Source organism: Sebastes fasciatus, chromosome 15 (genome assembly GCF_043250625.1).
Source record: "Sebastes fasciatus isolate fSebFas1 chromosome 15, fSebFas1.pri, whole genome shotgun sequence".
In the NCBI taxonomy this organism is placed as follows: domain Eukaryota; kingdom Metazoa; phylum Chordata; class Actinopteri; order Perciformes; family Sebastidae; genus Sebastes; species Sebastes fasciatus.
This window is the reverse complement of record NC_133809.1, coordinates 18,997,686-19,019,169: the sequence shown is the minus strand read 5'-3', so window position 1 is coordinate 19,019,169 and position 21,484 is coordinate 18,997,686. Positions and strand designations below refer to the sequence as shown.

At 41.6% G+C, this 21,484-nt stretch overlaps 1 protein-coding gene and 1 long non-coding RNA gene across 4 annotated transcripts in view; one reads left to right on the top strand and one right to left on the bottom strand.

Annotated features, from left to right (window-relative positions):
• The window catches only part of LOC141783170 (uncharacterized), a 57,763-nt gene that overhangs the window by 2,354 nt on the left and 33,925 nt on the right, over nt 1–21,484 (bottom strand). Inside the window, exons 2-5 of one of the 2 annotated variants that reach the window (XR_012597221.1) lie at nt 11,700–11,816; nt 8,150–8,270; nt 1,345–1,430; nt 1,067–1,203 (exon numbers count right to left, since the gene is read on the bottom strand). This is a non-coding gene — a long non-coding RNA (uncharacterized LOC141783170). Of the gene's footprint in view, nt 1–1,066; nt 1,204–1,344; nt 1,431–8,149; nt 8,271–11,699; nt 11,817–21,484 lie in introns of those variants that run through there. The other variant, XR_012597222.1, reaches the window with a different exon arrangement.
• LOC141783169 (RAS guanyl-releasing protein 1-like) lies at nt 106–16,554 on the top strand. Of its 2 annotated transcripts, XM_074660258.1 has the most exons (17): nt 106–384; nt 975–1,147; nt 6,415–6,520; nt 8,003–8,065; nt 8,156–8,287; nt 9,568–9,721; nt 9,885–10,058; nt 10,852–10,968; nt 11,057–11,332; nt 11,738–11,818; nt 12,629–12,733; nt 12,909–13,018; nt 13,464–13,608; nt 13,758–13,794; nt 14,197–14,328; nt 15,004–15,320; nt 15,408–16,554. In XM_074660258.1, the coding sequence occupies exons 1-17, from the start codon at nt 248–250 to the stop codon at nt 15,540–15,542; spliced, it is 2,394 nt and encodes a 797-aa protein (XP_074516359.1). In that variant the 5' UTR covers nt 106–247; the 3' UTR covers nt 15,543–16,554. The 2 variants fall into 2 exon arrangements, with proteins under 2 accessions (XP_074516359.1, XP_074516361.1); XM_074660260.1 differs by lacking the exons at nt 106–384; nt 6,415–6,520; nt 8,003–8,065 and having other exon boundaries at nt 1,032–1,147.

The following is a 21,484-nucleotide window of genomic DNA, read 5'->3' as shown; positions in this document are numbered from 1 at the left end:
GAAGTAAAAAAAAACTGTAAGAAGAAGAAGACTTTTGACGCACGTAGTAACACCTGGTTGAAGGACACAGATCCCACTGTGTGTGTGTGTGTGTGTGTGTGTGAGTGACAAGCATCGGCACCACAGCCGCCCACTCACAGACTGAAGCTGGGTGACTCTTAATTGTGTAACGCTCATTGACGAGTCAGCACAATGCTGCTGAGAGCGCGGAGGAGGCGCACCGATCCGAGCCGAGCAGAGCGATGCAATGCTCCCATCGAGGAGAACACAGATGGACAGCCTGGTTCAGCCGCTCGTCGCCCAATACCTCGCCATGGGATGCCAATCAAAAGAGAACAACCAAAACGAAAGTTTAACGTCGGACGAAAAGGGAAAGGATGAAGCGTAAGTCGGATCATCTTTTTCGTGTTTTTTACTGAAGAGTTTCTGGTGTGCTTTTTACTGAAGAGTGATATTTACTGAGAAAATGTGCGCACTTATTCAACAGCAACTTGGTCATCAAGAGTTGTGTTAGTGAATCCCCTTAGTGGTTAATAAACAGTCTGATTTTAGTGCGTAAAAACAGCTACCCAATTATTTTACGCACAGGTTCTTTAGTCTAACCTGTTGTTGTTTTTTTCGGACCTGCTGCACTTAAACTGCTTATGTGTCTATAAAATTCCTTCTTGTTTACTAGTCACTCAACAGTTTAAACTGGATGTCCGCAATCAACTGGTATTTCCCTCAAATTAAAGGAAGGAAATGAGAACAATGAAGAGCTAAATTCCTAGGGGAGGTTCTTAAATTCAAACAATGGCTCCAATTTTCTTGTGAGATAAAACAGATTGTTTCATATGTGTCATAACCTGTGGTTCTCATAAGATTATGTTTTGAAACACGTGTATATATACATCCTCATAGGCACACTTTCATTACAACAAGTCCTCCTGTCCCCTTCTGTCACTCACTCTTCTTGTGTTGGTGTTTTTCTCAAGGAGGGTGACTCCAGGATGCTCCAGGTCTGGAGTTTCTCCTCCAGGCCGCCCTCACAGGTTCCACAAACCCAGCCCGGCCCATCCCGCCCCGGCTAAATCCATGATGTCCCTGGGTCCCCTCACCAAAGGGGGGAGCTGGGAGGAGCTCATCCAGGCATGTCTGCAGTCCTTCGGTGAGTCCATGCTGCTGACCCTTTGGCACTAGTGTTGTGTTTTACTTGGTGGAATACTGCAGTGTAGGAGCACAGGTGTTTGTGTGACACTGCAATCTTTTGTGAATGTTTTGTCTAAGTTTGACACATGCTTTTCCGCAGAACTTGTCTCTGTTATTGAGAAACAATAAGCTGATAAGTCATGTGAGATCACGTACTGTTATGGTTTCCCAGAAGTCTCTGTTTTTCCCGACACTTCTCCTGGCATGTTGCTGCAAAACCTCCAACAAGTTTGGGCAGGCCTCTATAGAAAATGAGAAGGCATTCGAAAGTGAAACGGATTTTCTTAACACAGCTGAATTTCTGTTGAATTTTATGTTTTGAAGAGGAAATCAGTCTTATGGATGCTTGTCAGTCAGATTATTTTTTTTTTTGCTTCATGTGATGGAAAACAGTATTTGATGATTGCATGCATTATGATTTAATGTTTCTGCAATCGTATAGGCTGCATTGTATGTGTCTGTATCAATATTTTACTGTATGCAAGATGTATAGAAGATTAATGAAAAAAGAAAACAGCAGTGATTGAGTAGGCTGTAGCTGGATCAATCAAGCAATGATCATTGGCTTCATCAAGTTGTCTGGAGTGCTCTCAGAGTTATGGTGATTGCGTCTCTGAAGAGACAAGCTTTTCAAATTGCCGTTGCCTGGTTACACACAAATGGAGCAAGAGCAATGGAGAGGCGTTACAATGGGCCGCACATAAAATGACATCCCATAACTACATTTATCCGCGGAGAGGTAAAACCGGGCAGTAATGACAGCCTGCTGCTCATTTCAGATTCACGAAGGAAACTGAATTAATCAGGAGAAGAAGAGTTAAGGAACCCTGTAGTACGGCATCATAGCATGAGAGATCCACAAGCACATGCTCAAGACGGTATCTCGCTGAGTACAGTGTGGGGTTTTCCTTGAGCGGCCTCTCCTGATGAAATGGAACATAGTCCCGCTTCTCCTCCTGGAACACATCACAAGCGAACCCCCTGAGGTCCGCGAGTCCTGCCACCTTTTCAAATGTGAGAGTGCACGTAAGAGCTATTTGAAGGATTACCTGATGGCAGCTTCAAGCCTGGCTGAGCCGAAAGGTCAGCTCCCGCTAACAGTGGTCCTCAGATGCTGACCAGCCTTTGAAATGCAGAGCGCTGTGAGGTGTGGATCAATAGCTTTTGACATCATCATTCTCTCTAGACCACACTGCACCGCGCCGCACGCTCTGAACATGCCCAGTGTCGAACTAATTCATTTAGTTTTCTTAATCTGATTACATATCATTTTCATTGATATGAGATTTCTTTTTTATTAGATATATTTTATAAAATATATAAGACATCAAACAATATGATTCTAACAGTGAGGCTAACTATTTCAACGGTTTATCCATTATTGTTTTAGCTATTTTACCATTTATCAACTGCTTTTAGCTCACTTTTTTGTTCACTTGCTAACTACTTTTCACACACTCTTTGTCATGTGGTGCTCAGGTGTTATAGCTAACTCAATATGTGGATGGAATGGGAAACACCAGAGGCCCCGCGATACGATATTATCATGATACTAAAGTCACGATACAATCTTAAATATTTTGCAATATGCTGAGTATTGCGATAAGATATATTGCGATATATCGCGATTTATCTTTTTTTCAACTGCACGTTATGCAGTTTGTCAACATCTGTTTTATTTAATAAGATACAGTTTCACTCTGTTCATCTCAGAGTTTTCATTCACATATCTTGAGGTCAGAGGTCAAAGGACCTCTTTGAAATTCCCCTTTCCTCAACAAAATTTAGCGTAACTTTGGAGCGTTATTTAGCGTTCCTTCCCGACAAGCCAACATGACATGGTTGTTACCGATTCCTTAGGTTTTCTAGTTTCATATGATGTCAGTGTCTTCACTCTCACTTCACGACTGAGCCCGCTACAACCTCTGAAACACAGATAGCGGCCAGATTGTTAAGAGATTATTACTTTATATAATAAAAGACTGATACTTGACATCCGTGTATCAATACAACATTGCCAGGCAAAATATCGCGATACTATGGTGTATTTTTTCCCCCCACCCCTAATATGTGGCTATATTTTTTAAATCAAATCATGAACTTCAATTTTATAAAATTATTAGAACTACAATCTTTTAATGTACCCGCTGGCAACTGCAGTGGTGCTTCAAGGAGTACAAGTACCTCATCACTGCTCTAAAGTATGAAATCAAACATAAAGTTACAGTGAGTCCTGATTATTATGGAGGTGTTTGTTCAGAGTACAGAGAGAGATAACCATCATTTGGATTCCTCTAAAACAAAGAGACCATCCAGACTGATAGGCTCTGCCTAAACAAGGAAAAGCCACATGCAGGTTTGGAGCGGCCGATGGATGTCAAAGATAACCTTAAAAGTGGGCCAGGCGCTGCATGCCCTCGGCTGTGTTTATCACCATACAGTATCACACGGTTCCACTGTAGCGGGCGGCAGCTTCCCTAATTTTCCAGTCAGGAACAGACGGACCAAAGGGGATTTCCTCTTGCAATTAACCCTGCACGGGGAGGGTTAGTGGTTGGAAAGTTGTGAAAAAAAAGGATGGAGCAATTGTTTACCTGATGTAGAGTCGCGACTTCCTGTTGTGCATTTGGGTCTGACTTTTCTGACACTGATTCACACCTGATTGTTACCAGTGTGAGTTGATAATATTAGTAAAACAGGCTTATAACTGAGTTTACCACAAATGTCAATAAGAAGAAGAAGTGTGTGTTGCTTTATATACATATGTGTTACTGCTTTACCCCCCCATGTTACTTTAAATGCTAGACATTGTTTCACTTCTCCTCCCTTTTACTCTCTTATTGACTTGACTGGTGAGGTAGTTGATATTCACCGGATTTGGCTGGTAGAGGCTGCGTGTTACAAACAGAAACACGCCCCATGCAGGGTATGAGGGCTGGATTAGTCAGCTGCAGCTGGAGCGGTGAGTTGCTTACAGATAACAAAGATTAGAAAACATGTTGCCATGGCGTCCGAGGTATTTCCAAGGTGATACGGTTTAAAAGTGGTTCCACATACGCCTGGTGTCCTTGATGGTGTCAAGATACTGGTGAGGCTTAAAGGGAAACAGCTTGAGAAGAACTCACAAATGTTTCTTCACATTTTCAGTGTTCAATCTACAGATTGTCAGACGAAGATGTAAACAGAATAAAATGCCCCATGAGATATAGATAATATTTTCAAAGATGAAATTAAACGCTCTTCCTCTTTATGTCATCCACTAATTCACTGCAGTGGTTTTAAGGTAATTGGTGTGTTGCTTCGCTTAAGTGGGCAGGAAAATGCGTTTTTTTTTGCAATTAAAGGTCAGACCTGGCATTGTGATGTTATGTAATATTTTGTACACATGTAGGCTCATTTTTTAAAGTGGTTGACAAGAAAATGTATCACTCCGTGAGTCTCAAGATGTCGGTCGTATGGTATCATCAGACAACCAAGATAAGAAGAGGTGGTCTGGTCACAAAGGGAGGAAGTGAGATATATACGCAAGGAAAAAGGAAGCGAAAGAGGTAGTGAGACAAGCAAGCCACAGAGGTTCACACAATCAGAGGAAAAGGCAAATCTTCAGAAACGGGGTCTGTGGATAATATGACGAAATGTATTACAGTGGATGCATCAGTTGGTGTTTTAGCTGGTTAACCTAACCCTTGATGGAAATATCAATGTTGTGGTTTTCACCTGTAACACTTGAGGGTTATTCAGTGTTGAGGAGCCAGTTAAGAGAACAGATACATCTTTCTTTTCTTGTCCTCAACCTAGTTCACAATTTAAAGGGGACATATCATGCTCATTCTCAGGTTCATACTTGTATTTTGTGTTTCTACTAGAACATGTTTACATGCTTTAATGTACACAAAACACATTATTTTTCTCATACTGTCTGTCTGAATATACCTGTATTCACCCTCTGTCTGAAACACTCCGTTTTAGCGCCTGTCTCTTTAAGAACCCCTCCTGAAAAAGTCCTGTCTGCTGTGATTGGCTTGTGAGAAAAATATGGTGCACCTTTGCAAAGGTAGTTCTCAATCTGTGGGCGGTTTATTCTAATGAGCCCGAGTTTGTGGGTTGATAGGCACTCCAGATACCCAAATATATGTGCACAAGCACAGAAAAAATGATTTTTTCTTGATATTTTCCCTTTAATAAAATGTAATCTATTTTGCAATCCCAAATATTATAATTAAAGGATATAGGCCTTTTAATACTGGGGGCGTGATGAATTAATGCAAAATACTCGCCTACGAATATTATATGTCTAGGGCTTTTATTGTGAAAGGTAAGAGCGGAAGGACTGATATGCGCTGCCTTTGTGAAGGTTGAAAGGAGTAATAAAGTTTGCCGTCTTGGTTCGGACTTATAAATATAGGTGCAACTCAAACCGCTCCGCACAACGTGATTGGTTGATACCTTTATTTCCAGCGCAAAAGCTCAGAAAAATCAACCTTGTTCGGGAAAAAAATTACGGCACTTTTTTTGCCATATAATATTCACATTCTGTGTGAAAGTATTCATGACAAAAACAACAGTTCAGAAAAACATGTTGACGTGCAAATTAAACGCATGAAGAAAAAAAACAACTTACTGGTGGGTAAAGGCTTTAAGGCTGTGATATTCTATATTTTTCTTCTTATCAAATTATCAAAACGAAAAGACCAAAACCACCAATGAACTGATTCAACTAACAAGTATTTCAAGATTATTCTTCTGTGCCATAGACCTCCATTGCATTCCAAAAACTATTACACATCAGTGAGCCACTGGGTGACATGTTCCTTCATTACTACAAACACGGGCACTGTGACCACATTGCTGCTGCTGACAATTCTCACTAGAGTAGGAAATGTGGATTAATGCGCAGCTGAAAATAGTCCCAAACAAAAGCATTATTTACTCCTGTTTGAGTAAGATTTGCTAAAAATTACAGTGGCCAGCTGTTTTAGGTAATTACTTAGCCTTTTTTGAAAATGAAAGTATATATTTGTGATTGATTTTTTAAATATGAGATGGACTAACACATTATTGTTGTTTTTTTTATGGGAAAGATATAGAATATCACTAGCCGTATCCTAACAACATGTGTCACCTCTGATGCAACTTTTATTTTAAGGGGATGACATGTCGTCTTCGTTTTTTCTCCACTTCGTAGCAATGAGGGTAAATTCAAGTGTGTGCATTTTTGTCTTGCAGACTCCAATGGTTGTGTGTGTGGGAGCAGCCACCTGTTGAACATCACCCTGACCATGCACCGCATCCACATCTCCTCCAGTGATCTGCTGGACAAACTCACCACTCTATATCCTTCGACAGTCCCATATAACCGCAATCTCAACACACAGGCAGACGAGTCAAACAATGCACCGGCCAATTTTGAGCACCAAATGTAACACGGGATCAGATCGCTGGCTCTGTCGTGTGCTGCTTTTCCTTTGGTTGTCAACAGCAACGGGCAATCAAGCTTGCACTTGGCTTACAATGCAGCCTGTAGCTGTCAGTGCAAAATGTGATAGGCAAGTGGCAGCTTGTGTTTACTCCTGCTGTCAGTTGCTGTAGACCTTTTACATCTCTCTCTGTGTGAATTCCCTTCACTCTGGGCCTTGTATCCCATGCATTCAATAACAGGGAGTCTATTACCGTCGTGAATTTGGTCTCTTTCAAAATGTTTGATTAAGTCTCTTTCATTTTCCCCACTTCACAACTATAAAAAGGCATGTTGTTTTTTTTGTAGTGACTTGAGCGAAGGGCCTGTAATCTAGGCTTCCATTCAAGAAACAGCAGTGGCGTCACAAAGCCTCTCAGAGGAGCCTACTGGCCCCGGAGAGCAGCCTCTGGGTTTCAGGTGTTTATTACCTCTGCATCTTTCACATACAGGTCCTCTTCAACTATATATAAACACACCATTGCTTAAAGAGGCCCGTGCTCACACGAACCCACGTCAGAGCATGAAACGCCGAATGCCCCTCCGCTATTTTTAACCCTCTCGTTCTGAGCCGAAGACCCAAAAGGATGCATCAAATGAATTCAGTGTGTGGGTTAGGATGAGGTAAGAGGAACAGGGGCCATTAACAGCCTTCATCACAGTCTGGCCTTGGGATTGCGTGGGCAGTTCTTCTGCTCCCATGACGCAATTAGCCTTTTTATGTGCATCACTTCAAGCTGATTTCTGCCAATTGAGAACTCTGTTTATAAGAGCTGCTTCATATGATAAGAATGGCTTCTGTGTGTGCTGTATATAGATTGATAGGGCCGTGTTTGTGTGGTCAACATGAGCAAAATGGAGAGGCAGAGCGACAATATTAACCTTATGGGCTGATATCCTTAGAGTCTGACCACTAAACAATGCATGTTAATCAACAGTTGATCCACATAGTATATGAGGCATTGATTATCTTTGTACATTTTGTTATTCACTTGCTTCTGTATGCCAGCATGATTCATTCGGTGATGCTCATCAGAGTTTTGCTTCATGCAGTCGCCTCCTCCCACATTACCAAATGCCACTTCTGTTCGCCTTTTAGTTTAGTTGCTGTAGTTTTTAAATGATGAGTTGTTTGTGCAAAGGAAACCCTGCAGTCCAATCAAACATATGTTCAGTATTTACTCAAAACACACTGTTCCGAACAATGTCGACGATCAGCAGATTTACCGACAAAAAGCCTGAAACGCTGCTGACTCCTGATGTGAATCTCCAGCTTTAACTTTCAGGCAATAAAACCCCACTTTACTTAAGTTAATAATCACAATCAGTCAACGTCAGCTCCTTAACCAAAGTCTTTACATTTAAAATGGCGATGGACAACGAGCAGCCGACAGAGTGCCAGAGGATATGCTACCTCATCAGGTCAGTTTAACACACTGACCCACTGTTACGAGTCTAACTTTAACCGTACGTTCTGTGTCAATCATGTACGGTATCATGTCTAACCTGCAGGCATTGGATCCATGAATTCTGGATGATGTTCCGGTTGCACCACAGCATGACAGACAGCCTGGACCAGTTCCGGGAGCTGATCCGAGAGCAGGGACAGGAGCATCTTTGCTCTCTCCTAGAGACCAAATGGATGTAAGTGTTAAATCTCTGACCAGCTGGCAACTGAGACATTAGGCCTACATGACACTCAGTTGTTTGTTCAGTCACGGAAAATACTGAAATCAGTCACCATCAAGAACACAGACTTTGAACTGTGAATGGTAGAACTTTGAGGCTGATAATGTAGCTTCAAAGTTACATTAAATGTTTGTTTTTCACAATGTTCTACACCACATATACTAGGGGTGTAATGATCGATTAGGATCGATGTATCAATTCAATGATGAATGATCCAATATCATCGATACAAAGTGAAAACATATGCCTTTATTTTGAAATTCCCATGGAACGTCTGTGTCACCATTTCAGTCCAAGCACACCTCCTTCCTAAACATTCAAACAGCGCTTAAATATAAGAAACGTGGCACTTTATAATGAACAACAGGAGGTCTATTTTAATGTTTTTATTAAAAAGAATAGATTCTTTTTCATTTAAATGTCTGGAAGAGCCCAGTAATAAAATTGTCAAATCATATTTTAGTTGTTTTTTGTGAGTTGATATAAATGTAACCTATTGTGTTAAATGGGCAATATGGTGTCCAAATAATCATTATGATATTGTATTGTGATGAAACTTGTGAATTACACCCCTAACATATACAGTACTTTTGTGTGTTCTATATGCCACACTTGACTACTTGGACTGCAGCAAACAATTATTTTCATTATTCCATTATTTTCTCAATCAATCAATTGATCATTTGTCACAATTTCCCAAAGCCCAAATCTATGTCCTTTCAGTGTCTTGTTTTGTCTGACCAACAGCCCCAAATCCAAAGGTATTAAATTTACTATCATAGAAGACAATAAAAAAACAGTAAATATTCACATTTGAGAGGTTGGAACCACTGAATTGGTGAAATTAAATTTTGGTTAAAAAAATGATTTTAAATGGAACTTAAAATATTACTTTACGACTTAAAAAATGTAAACAATGATCAAAATTGCCAATTAATTTTCTGTAAATCGACTAAGCATTTCAGCCCTATTCAAATCCAAACTGTGTGATTCATGGCTGCACCATTATGTCAGATGGAAACGTATGTATAAATGTCAAAAATGTGCATGTAATTCAGCATGTTGTTATCTTTGGAAGTGTTCGCTTCTTGACTAGAATTAAAAATAATGAGAGATGCCGGGCCACATTACCACGAGTCAGTACTGATAGACACAACAATGTCTAAAGCTTTAATTTTCCAATTTATGAAGACATGCTATTAGTTAACGTTAACTTGATCGACGGTGTGTTGTAGAAACGAACGGGACTGGTCGTGGAAGGCCAGCCAGAAGATCAAAGCTAACAGCAGTAAAAAGAGGAAGGTCTCTCTTCTGTTTGATCACCTGGAGCCCAGTGAGCTGGCGGAGCATCTCACCTTCCTGGAATTCAAGTCCTTCTGCAGGATATCAGTGAGTATACAGACTATAAGACTATTTGAGTGTATATCTTTTGCAAGTTCATGATCTGTTTATTTGGCATGCATCTCTGTGAACTGAGGTATTTCCTCTCCACGGGAAATGCCTCACAGTTTCCATGCAGCAGTTTTTATGCTCCTCTCTTTCTCTCTGCCAGTTTGTAGACTATCAGAATTATATCCGAAGCTGCTGCATGAAGGACATCCCTGCGATGGAGCGTTCCATCGCCCTGTGTAACGGTGTCTCCCAGTGGGTTCAGCTGATGGTGCTGAGCAGGCCGACCGCTCAGCTGAGAGCTGAGGTTTTCACTAAGTTTATCCACGTGGCACAGGTAGTGGTTAAATGCACCCCTCACTACTACTCTTACACTTGCTGTTCCGGGTTTTAGCAGAAAACACATTTCCTCTTTGCTTGCATCTACGTGCTATTGTCCACGCGCCTTATCTAACTAATGACAGTCTATTGCCACACTCTAAACAGCACACTATAGGTGCTGCATAATTGGCAGTTGCATAATGCATATTCACAGAGAGCTGGTAATGATTCTCAAGAGCTCTGCTGCAGGCTTTTAGCGTATCCGAAGATTTTACCAATAGAAAATTATTAACTGAATGCAAGCTAATGGAGTCATCAAGTGGAACACACTTAGAAGGCGAGGAGTTTGTGGAAGTGGAAAAGAGAGAAATGACTCGTGAGCTTAGACCTTGCTTGTTAAAACCACTCCGATGCGAAGCTGCATGCAGCCCCGCTGAGAAGCAATGCGCCGGCCTCAGGGAGCCGTTAGGCAGCCTTGTACTCTGGAGGACCTCTTGCACTGTTACACTAATGCACCAGTCTGCTGCTGCTCACTGCTGTCAACCTCAAAACCCAGGGGTGTGGAAACGAATTTCACACCATAATGCTCCTGTGACAGCACGAATTTAGAGAACTGAAAAGAGAGGGAAAAACCACTTCCAAAAAAGAGTGAGATATCAGAGCGCAGTAAGAAAAAGGCAACAATATAAGTGGCTTATGTAACGGTAGTGTTGTGGATTATATAACCAGGGCTACCTGGAACAAGCTTAATTGTGCGTGTTTATGAGTGTGTGCGCGGATGGACTGATATGTGTGCTTTTTTGTGTCAGAGTCTACATCTTATACACAATTACAACACACTAATGGCGGTGGTGGGAGGGCTTTGTCACAGCTCGATCTCCAGACTGAAGGACACCACCTCACATGTACCCAATGAGGTCACCAAGGTAAACGACACCTACTATACCACCATAACATCCAGCTGATAATAGAGGCAAAACATCCTCATAAAAAGAAAATCTATTTCCTCCCCAGGTACTGAACGAGATGACAGACCTGCTGTCCTCTTGCAGAAACTATGACAACTATAGACAAGCTTACCACAAGTGTACAGGTTTTAAAATCCCCATCCTGGGCGTCCACCTGAAAGATCTGATTTCGGTCAACGAGGCCATGTCAGACTATGTGGAGGACAACAAGGTGAATGTCCAGAAGCTCCAGGCACTCTACAGCCACATTCATGACCTGATCCAGCTCCAGCAAATCCCTCCCAGGCTGGACGCTAACAAGGACCTGGTCCATCTGTTGACGGTAGTGCAACTTTGCATTTAGATTCTTTATCAAATTCATGTAGCTTCATGTGATTCACTTGATTGTATGGAATGCAAGCACAGATGCAAATGAGCGCGTTACAGCATGTGGATTGTCCGCGCTTGTGTGGGTGTGATGAGAGTCTATGATCTATGAGTGTGTGGGTGACGAACTGGGTGTGAATGAGAGAGAGAGTTCAGATTGCTATATTGTTGTGCCATCTGTGTGCGGTGTTTTAATCGTACTTGAGCGACACAAGGCCCATGAAGCGGTAATAGTTACCCTGTGACCTAATAATGCCCTCATCAAAACATGTTTCAAGGAGAAAAATCTAGATATACAGAGAGCTCTTTCTCATTCTGTTTACCTCTCATGTGCTGACATGTGTCCTGTCCTTCCCTACAGCTGTCCCTGGATCTGTACTACACTGAGGATGAGATCTATGAACTCTCCTACACCAGGGAACCCAGGAACTGTAAAGCACCTGTAAGTGATAGAAGCAGACACTTTAAGTTAACAACTGTTAGAGTTTGATGAAAAGATTGGTACCACTTTCATGTTTGTAGACTAAACATGAAGCTTCAGCCAGCAGCTGGTTAGTTTAGCTGGAAACGGGGAAGCATCTAGCATGTTAACTAGCTAGAAGTTAAATCAAATTATTCAAACAAAAGCTGAGTAATGCTTAAAGGAATAGTTTGACATTTTGGGAAATATTCTCTTTCTTTTCGAGACTGAGATAAGAAGATTAATGCCACTCTAATGTCTGTAGGCTAAATATGAAGCTATTTACAAACATGATGGGCCTACTGTTGTGATTGGTCAACCGAACCAAACTCTTCGGATTCCTCTTCAGTTCTGCTCTAACTAGCTTTGTTTGAGGGCGTGCCAAACTAGCCTCTAGGAAAAGTGTGTTACTTGGTGACATCACCACGTTACGGAGGAAAAGGCGGGACTTCAATTAAGGCGTTTTAGGCATTTCAAGAGCAGTGTTTCTGTGGGGGAGAGTAACTCCCTTTGGCGTGGACTTTGGGCTTTATAACTTTGCAGACCTTTTTACATGCACAAAAAATATATAACACACTAAAGGAAAGGAGAAGTCTTTAAACTCTGATTTAACTCTATTTCCCAAAATGAGGAAATACATTAATGTCCTAAGCATCATCCTTCGCCAGAATTCCTTCTGCTTCTGAAGGTTGTTTATAGATTTAGTGAAACAGAATCGCTTAGATAATATTTGACATGTTTATCTGCGTGTTCAGGCTTGTTTTTTTTAACAACGAATTAATTTTCTATCAGCCAGCCACCCCCTCTAGACCTCCAATGGTTGTGGACTGGGCCCCAGGAGTGGCTCCCAAACCCGACCCCCGAACCATCAGCAAACATGTGCAGAGAATGGTGGACGTAAGTGCATCCTCTTTTCAAGTGTAGCCTCCCCATAGCTACCCAGCAATGCTGTTACATAACCATCAATCATTGTGACTATTCTTTTGGATGCTGCCATTTTGACAGCCTGCTCTTGCAGCTATTGTGTACTAATAGACAAGGAACAATGGTGTTTGCCTCTTGTCTTTCACAGTCCGTGTTTAAGAACTACGATCACGACGAGAACGGCTTCATCTCTCAAGAGGAATTTGAGAAAATTGCAGCTAGCTTTCCGTTTTCCTTCTGTGTCATGGACAAAGAGAAGTGAGTTTGTTTGACGGCCGCACACACATACGCTCTGAGCTCATTTGTGACTTCGGAGGAAAGGAAGAAAAAATGGTATTTGTAGTGACGAGTGTAGAAACAGGAAACATAAAATAGCTGCAGAAGTAACCATAACCACCACGACTCACTCACTGTTTTATTTCTCATGCACTTCCAGTGGTACATGATGCTCACAACCCACAGAAGAGCATGTGATCCCTCATTTAGACATAAACCTGAAAACCACCATAGTTGATGAGACCGTTTTCACATGACACAATGACAAAGTGGTATAGTGTTTAAACCATGTGGCAGATGAGGGTGCAGACCAATAAATCAGGTTAAGCTAAGACCTGAAAATATCTGTCAAAGTGTATATATTCTGTATCATTTACAGCTCTATTTCCTCTGTTAAATTATACTGTGTGTTTGTGTGCTTGAACAGGGAAGGCCTCATCAGCAGAGAGGAGATCACCACCTATTTCATGAGGGCGAGTGTCATTTGCTCCAAACTGGGTCTTGGCTTTGTCCACAACTTCCAGGAGACCACTTACATGAAACCCACTTTCTGTGACAACTGCTCAGGATTCGTAAGTCACCACACAAACTCAATGTATGATAAAATATAGAAACTGCTTTACTGCTATGTCACAATCTAAAAATTCTGCAACAATATGTAATCTTGTTTAAGTTTTGCTTTTGTACAGTGATGTGAAAACAATTCTATTCTTCTTCACAGCTGTGGGGTGTCATCAAGCAAGGCTACAGATGCAGAGGTGATTATTTATTGCACTCTATCTTTTGCAACTTAAGCTTGTCTATCTTTTGCCAAATGTCAGTCAGTATCAAATGAGTAGAGGTACACAGAGTCTTGTGGGGAGCAGGTGAAATGAAGCTATCTTAAGACGGAGTAGTGTGGTTTTCTGTGTTGCACACAGCTAGCTGAATCTTGCAGCACATGAAAAAAAAGAAAGAGTGCGCAGCCAGAACCACAGTTTTCCCCCCTCCCCCGTCCCTCGACTGATCTGAGAGCTATTTGTTTGCCTGACAGTAAGCATGCAAAGGGCTGAGAGTTGCATTTGCAAATGAGATAGCGTTCAAAGAAAAGTCGGTTTGTAAATGCTAGACTAACACTAGTTCCTGTTCTGACATGTCGTGCATTCTTTTGGCTCGATCAGACTGTGGGATGAACTGCCACAAGCAGTGCAAGGACCAGGTGGCGTTTGAGTGCAAGAAGAACGCCAAAGTGGCCAACGCCATCGACAGTCCGACGCCGAGCTCCACGCCTGTCACCATGGGCACCTCAGAGGGTGGGTTTGGGTGATGGCGGTTCATTACCAGCATAACCACACTCACACAGTTTCATTCATCACAACAAATACATTTCTTTTACACAAGGTCCCAGAGATGCACACTCTCACAATATGAAGATAATAACTCGCACATGATATGGCAGTAAGTCCCCACGACAGGTGCCATCTGGTGGCAGGGACTTTTTAAGGCACATGTTCAAAAACACCAAGCAGTGTTATTTCCTGTAATCACTGCCCGCCACACTGTGCAGAAAAACAATAAAAGACACTTTAGTTTGCTGCAGCTTAAAGCAAACAAGTGTAAAGCACAGGGTCTACCGTCAGGGTGATTTCCCTCCAGCTGTCATTAGGAACTGTTTCACTTACAGTAACACTACCCACCTGCCCTGAGAAAGCCACTATATTCAGAACAGAAGAGCTTTCGATTTTACTTAGTGTGGATTGACACATCAAGCATCTTAAAAACACGGGGGCTATATTAACAGCCCGTCTTCAAATGAGTCTTTGTGACGTGCTATTTTTTCACATTGTTTATTTCACTTGTTTCTAATTTGAGTCATTTTGTTTTGCGGTTGTTGATTGCTTAGATCTAGTGAGCTTATTCTCCTTTAAGAATCTGCATTTTCCATTTGTCTCATTTGAAATAATGACTGATAATGTCCCACTCTCCAGGTTCAGAAGAATGTCCTTTCCCCTACCCGCCTGATGACTTGAGCCCAGACTCCCCAGTCGTCTCCTATGTGAGGCCTCGGAGGGTCCATAGCGGCACCCAGACAGACGAACCCCATCTTTCCTCTGCATCCCCCGAGGCCAGCCGCCCTCAGCCCTCTCTGCTGGTCCCGGCAGCGCCCAGCCTCCCCTCGTGTCCCAGCCCGGTGCCCCAGAGAAAACAGCGACACTGTGCCAAGTGGGAGAACAGAGCGTCTGTTGCGCAAAAGCCTAAAGAGCCAGAAGAGGAGAACAAACCCAACTATGAATCTCTGGAATCAGTGAGTGTGAAATTTGATTTTCCCTCTTAGAAATGCACATAATAAATGAATACTGTACATCAAACAAATCAACTATGTGTTTCCCAGGATAACCAGAGGCTCCAGAAAGCCAACGAGACACTACGTAGGAAGCTGAAGGAGGCAGAGCGGGAGGTGGAGATACTAAAGACACTGCTAAAGAGGCATGCTCTCCACCCTGTGGAGGAGGACTCCTCCTCCTAGACACACACACATACACTGGACCTCCTCTAGGGAGACTGGTGCTGCCACCCTATGGCAGCATGTATAAATCTGGATCCAATGAGTTATTCGTCATGAACAGTGCAAGTATTTGAATGTATAACGTGGGATACAAAGCACATAGCCAGTCAGATGCTAATGGTACACAATCAATCAAAAAAAGCCAATCAGTATGTCACCATTAAGGACATTGTTGAGGTGTGTATGGATTTTTTGGAACCAGCTACAGGACGGAAAATACAGTTAAAAATACATTTAAAGAAGTGAGCAGAAGGAGCCCCTTTACTGTGTTGTACAGTTCACAGAGAATTGAAATCGTTGCACTGAGCATTACTCACTTTCTTTAGTGAACCATTAAGAGTGGTTGGAGTTGGAAAGGAGTCCCCTGTTAAAGGTAAAGATTAAAAAGATATTGGATGAGGGAGTGCAGTGCTTTAGCTTGAAAATAGGGCAGAATGTGTTTGATTAATTCTTGATTAATAACGAGACTAGATATTTATGTTAAACATAAAATGGAAATCAGACAAGAAGTTTATAGTGTATATCGAAGGTGCATCATTATTAATATTATTATTATTATTATTATTATTAAAGACGATGATAGCAGCAGAATGAAGGTTGGATGTTGGATGTACAGAAGTGTTGCTCTGCATCATTGTCCCTGTTCATAGTCAGTGCTTCTGTTAATATTTATTGTCTCAAACACTACACAGGTCATATAGAGAGTGACAGATGTGAACATTTTGTACAGCGTACTGGTACTTTCAGTGAATTATTTATGCTTGTGTGCATCATATTGATACTTTTTATTTTCACTGTGCAGCCGTGTCATGTTCTTATTGTGCGGTCTATTGCAGCAGTGTTGTACTGTGAGTCAAGCTACATGTGTTTGTAATTTAAATACAAAGTATACACAGTGCCATCTTAATTAAGTCATCCTTTCTCTCAGTATTGTTCTCTTATTGTTATAATAAATACTGTATTCTATATAAAATCGCTGCTTGTGTTGCTCAGTTTGACCACTGGGGGTCACTAAAGCCTCATACTATTTCTTCAGCTTCTTGCTAATGATTATTGACAAGTTTTCAGACTCTCTGGGCCTTTTTCTATAAATGTTGCACTCTTATTAGCTATCTGTGTGTTTATCTCCGACACTTAATGTCAAATTAAAGAGCAAAAAACATCACAAGGGGATAATTTTCTCCACTTTATCAACTAAAAGAAATCTTTAAAGATGAGGAAAGCATAAGAAATAATGTTAAGAGATTCATGTAAGCATCATCCTCAGCAAATTGTTCTATAAAATGGAGGGATGATGAATTTGTGACATAAACCTAAAGACAGGCTGTGTCACCCTGTTGTCTGGAGACTGTGCCAATCTGCCGTGTCCCTTGGGCTTCGCTGCTGGTAATGAGTCTAGCACCGCACACATGATGTTGGCCTGTAGATAATGAGAGGGCAACTGTCTGCTGATGGAGAAGCAGAGATTCAAACCAAGTACCTAAAATCATTCAGCTTTCTTTAAGCAATACTGCAAACAGCAGGTGATTTTACTCTGGTGCTCTGATGTGCATTTCTGTGGTGGTAATTCATCCTCGGATAAAGAAAGCCATTTGACTCAAATTATATTGTGCTTCTTTATTTCTTGCAGCCATAATGACTTGTTGCCTCGCATCGACTTGGCAGTGAGCAGAGACCCAGTGAAAAGGGATTGTCTCTGAGGCATAGCGCCAGCTCCCAAAACCTAGCCTCGGTGACAGCTAATTTACTTCTATTTGAATGTGACACCCCGCTGCAAGGGAGTAACACCCCGTAAGTCTACCAGGCACTGTGCAGGCTAATGCTGAATAATTTCCAATATCATGGCTGGCTGAGAGAATGTGACAGAGAGACCATGTGTTAAACTCGAGGGGCGATGCCCCAGCAAAAGCTGCGTTTTTCCCTTCATGGCAAGCTTGAAAGGAGAAATGTATGAACCCTGACATGTTAAAGTAGTCATCATAAAGATAAATATATCAGTCTAAAATCCATTTACAGAATGTAAACATAATTAATTGTGTTGCATTTAAGCCTGGAGGTGCAACTCTCCATACATCGAGAGCAAAATATGACACTTCAAAAGTGTACCTCATTATAGTGTGCAGACAGAGATGATTTATCACCCAGACATCAGTGTACTTGGGGGAATTGGGCCATTGTGAGATACCCATAAGTTAACTAAATCTGCTAAGTCTAATGAACACACTCCGAAACTAATTAGGGAAAGATGTGGAACATCCCATTATGTCCCCCTGATAGCAGAGTGTGGGACACAGCGAGTGCAATGAGAACACAACACATTTAACACACTCTCGTTTCAAACAGTAGGAGGAACAGCCAGCAACACAATGCCTGTAGGTGATGGCAACACCACTGCCGAACTCCACTAATTCCCTTTGATTATTAAACTGAGTTCATTAAGTTCTAACGATGGCCAAAGGACCCTTGTGGGAGAGCAGAGGAGTGGAGGTGGAGAGAGAAAAGAGAGAAAGACACACAATTTGTGGAAATTTTCCGGAGGTGGCTTGAAAACCGTGTGAAGCCATGGTGAAATGTTTAATTAACCTTGATGATAGTGGAGGAGTTTAACAAGAGAAGGGCTGTACAGGAGTTTGCCAGCGGAAACATCATTGCTCAGCTGTGTCCCTTTTTGGCCTTTAACAATCATGTAGTTTTTGCTTCATAATGCAGACTAAATCCACTTATCAGCTCCTGGTAATGCTGCAGAGAAGAGACAAAGCCTAAAGCTGATACAAGGCTAATGAATTTGTGGGCGACATTGTTGACTGTGAAAGTACCCACAAAGCAACATCAGCTGACATTTCTGGCTTCCTCAGAATAAGGCTCTGTACACCCATAAAGGGTGGAGAATTGTACATGAAGTGTCTTCTAGAGCTGCAACGATTAGTCGACTAATCAATTAGTCAATCGTCAGAAAATAATCGCAAATTATTTTGATAATCGATTAATCGTTTAAGTAATTTTTCATGCAAAAATTGCATAAAATGCAGTTTTCAGCCAAAAACCAAGACGGAGCCAGTCAAAAACCAAGACGGCGACTGTCAAAAACCAAGACGGCGACTGTCAAAAACCAAGACGACGACAGTCAAAATCCAGGGTGGTGACAGTCAAAAACGAAGATGGTGATGGACAATATTTTGGTAATCGTTAAAGTACTTTTTCCATGCAAAAATGGCAGAAAATGCTATTTTTAGCCTCTCAAATAAGGAGATTTCCTGCTTTTCTCCATTTTATATCATATTTAACTGAATATCTTTGGATTTTGGACTGACAAAACAATACATTTAAAGACGGCTCCTTGGAGTTGTGAAACTGTGATTTTTCACTATTTTCTGACATTTCAATCAATAATGAAAATAATCGTTAGTTGCAGCCCTAGAGGCTTCACAGTATTCCTCTTGCTGGCATACCAAACAACTTCTCTTCTTGTAGTAATGGCTCCCCATCGGGTTTGGCACGGGCATCTATTTTGGCTGGATACACAGAAGCATAGGCTACTTAATAACACTCACAAAAACACATCCCTTATTTAGGCTGTTCTGTGTATCCGAGTTAGACTGTTTGTTCCTGTGACTTGTTAGTCACAGTATGAATAATACATCATGAGAAAAGAAACAGCTTGGAGGTACATGTTGTTCAGGTAATGTGAGATTTATGTTAATATGCAATTCACAAGTGCAGCTGTCAGGATGATTTATGATTGATTCTCACTCTCTGTTATTGCTCCTCAAGGTGTACTTTAGTGGAAAGCGAAGACGTAGTAGATAGAAAACAAGCTCTAAATGTTGTAAATGCGCATTTTGTGCATTTGAGCTGGTTTGAAGAGCAGATTGTCAGAATAGCTTGTTTTATGTGGTATTATGCCAAGAAATTGTACATCATGAAGCTGCCAAAGTACATCATAGCATTTGATGTAAAGTACTTGCCCATGCCAAGAACAGAAGGCTATATGGTACTGTATGTAACAGAGCAAAGACTGCAGAAGAGGAAGATTTATTGATGAAAAAAGGAAGCGGGCGGGTGAGAAAAAGAAGAAAAAATGGAGAGAAAACGAGCTGAGAGAAGAGCAGATGCTGCGGTGCTGGAGCAACCGGAGCGCCTTCGACAATCAGCAGAACCCTCTGAAAACAACACACTGCCGAGATCAAGGAAAGTGAAGCAAAGCATTGCAGCAGAGGAGCAGATATAGAGCGAGGAGGGGAGGAAGTAGTAAGAGGAGAGTGAGTTAACCCCCAGTGAGAATCCCTGATGAAGGTGAGTAACACAGAGCAAATCAAGCACTCGTCTGAGCCGGTCTGTATCTGAACCCTCTAAACTCAGCATCTCCTTCTGTTTCCACCGAGCAGTGGGACACAGTTGGACTCCTCCACCCGCCTAATAGGAACCACAGTCTGCTGCTTACACCAACACAAAAATAGAGCGTGCAGTACAGATCAGTGAAATCAGAAATTGCCATGGTGTTATGGTGGACAGCTTGTTTTCATAACACACACGTGTGCCTGTTTTGCAGGATCCTCTATGTACTATAAAACACTAAATTTGAAAATGTTATGTTTAATGTTATTTAATACATTAAAACCAGTGGTGCTCAAAAGCCTTAGATTATTTTATATTTATTTGAACTTTCTCATTTTACAGCTAAGCCGTACACTACAAGATGATTCGGAAACATTTGAGGCGAGAAATAGGCCTTAACGTAACATAATATTGAATAATATTTGATCAGCGCTGCCTAGTTTGACCGTTTGGTTGGAGTTCGCGAGTGATTGACAGCAGGCTCTCATAGACCTCAGATCAGCTCTTACTGCTTGTTTTCCTCCAGTCTGTGAAATCTTGCAGATGCCGGAGGACACAGAGGCACATGATTTTTTTCAGGTTACCTGTTTCAACAGCAATCAATTAACAACAAAAAACGATGACAAATATTGTCCAGAAACCCTCACATGTACTACATTTAGCATAAAAAATATGCTCAAATCATAACGTGGCAAACTGAAGCCCAACAGGCAACAACAGCTGTCAGTGTGTCAGTGTGCTGACTTGACTATGACTTGCCCCAAACTGCATGTGATTATCATAAAGTGGGCATGTCTGTAAAGGGGAGACTCGTGGGTACCCATAGAACCCATTTTCATTCACATATCGTGAGGTCAGAGGTCAAGGGACCCTTTGAAAATGGCCATGGCAGTTTTTCCTCGCCAAAATGTTGCCAACGTTTGGAGCGTTATTTAACCTCCTTCTCGACAAGCTACTATGACAATGTTGGTAACAATGGATTCTTTAGGTTTTCTAGTCTAGTTGAGCCTGCTGCAACCTCCGAAAGATCGATTGCGTTAATGCGTTAAAGAAATTTGTGTTAACGCGTTTTTATCGCGTTAACTTTGACAGCCCTAGTTATTATCACTAAACACAAACTGGGAATGCCTTTAGCTTTACAGATAGTTGGTCATTAACCAAAATACTGGACAATAAACTTTTTGACCTGATGATGGCGCTAGATAAAAAGTCAGGGGATCACCAAAGACGGTACGATTCATCCTCTGGAGCGCATAAAATATATGTAGAAAATTTCATGGAAATCCATCCAATGTTTGTTGAGATATTTCAGTCAGGACAAAAGGTGGTGGACTGAACGACCGACATTGCTAATAGCTTGTTCATGCCTCTTTGCATTACGATAATATAATGTAAAAGCTTGTAGATTTTCTCTTTCACTTATTGCCAAGTCATGCAAGGTGCAATAAAACAGAGAACATCAACTTTAAATTAATTTCTCTCCACGTATTCTTGTTCTGGCAGGACTTTATTGTTTTCCTGGAGGCAAGACCTCTGCAGCTGCCGCAGCTCGTTTACATACACCAGCC

What these genes read in the sequence shown, in the direction of transcription:
- LOC141783169 (XM_074660258.1), top strand. Translation starts at nt 248, where the DNA reads ATGCTCCCATCGAGGAGAACACAGATGGACAGCCTGGTTCAGCCGCTC. An exon ending in CTCCTAGAGACCAAATGGAT is followed by an intron (nt 8,288 to 9,567) that starts GTAAGTGTTAAA and finishes GGTGTGTTGTAG; the next exon opens with AAACGAACGGGACTGGTCGT. An exon ending in AGTCCTTCTGCAGGATATCA is followed by an intron (nt 9,722 to 9,884) that starts GTGAGTATACAG and finishes TCTCTCTGCCAG; the next exon opens with TTTGTAGACTATCAGAATTA.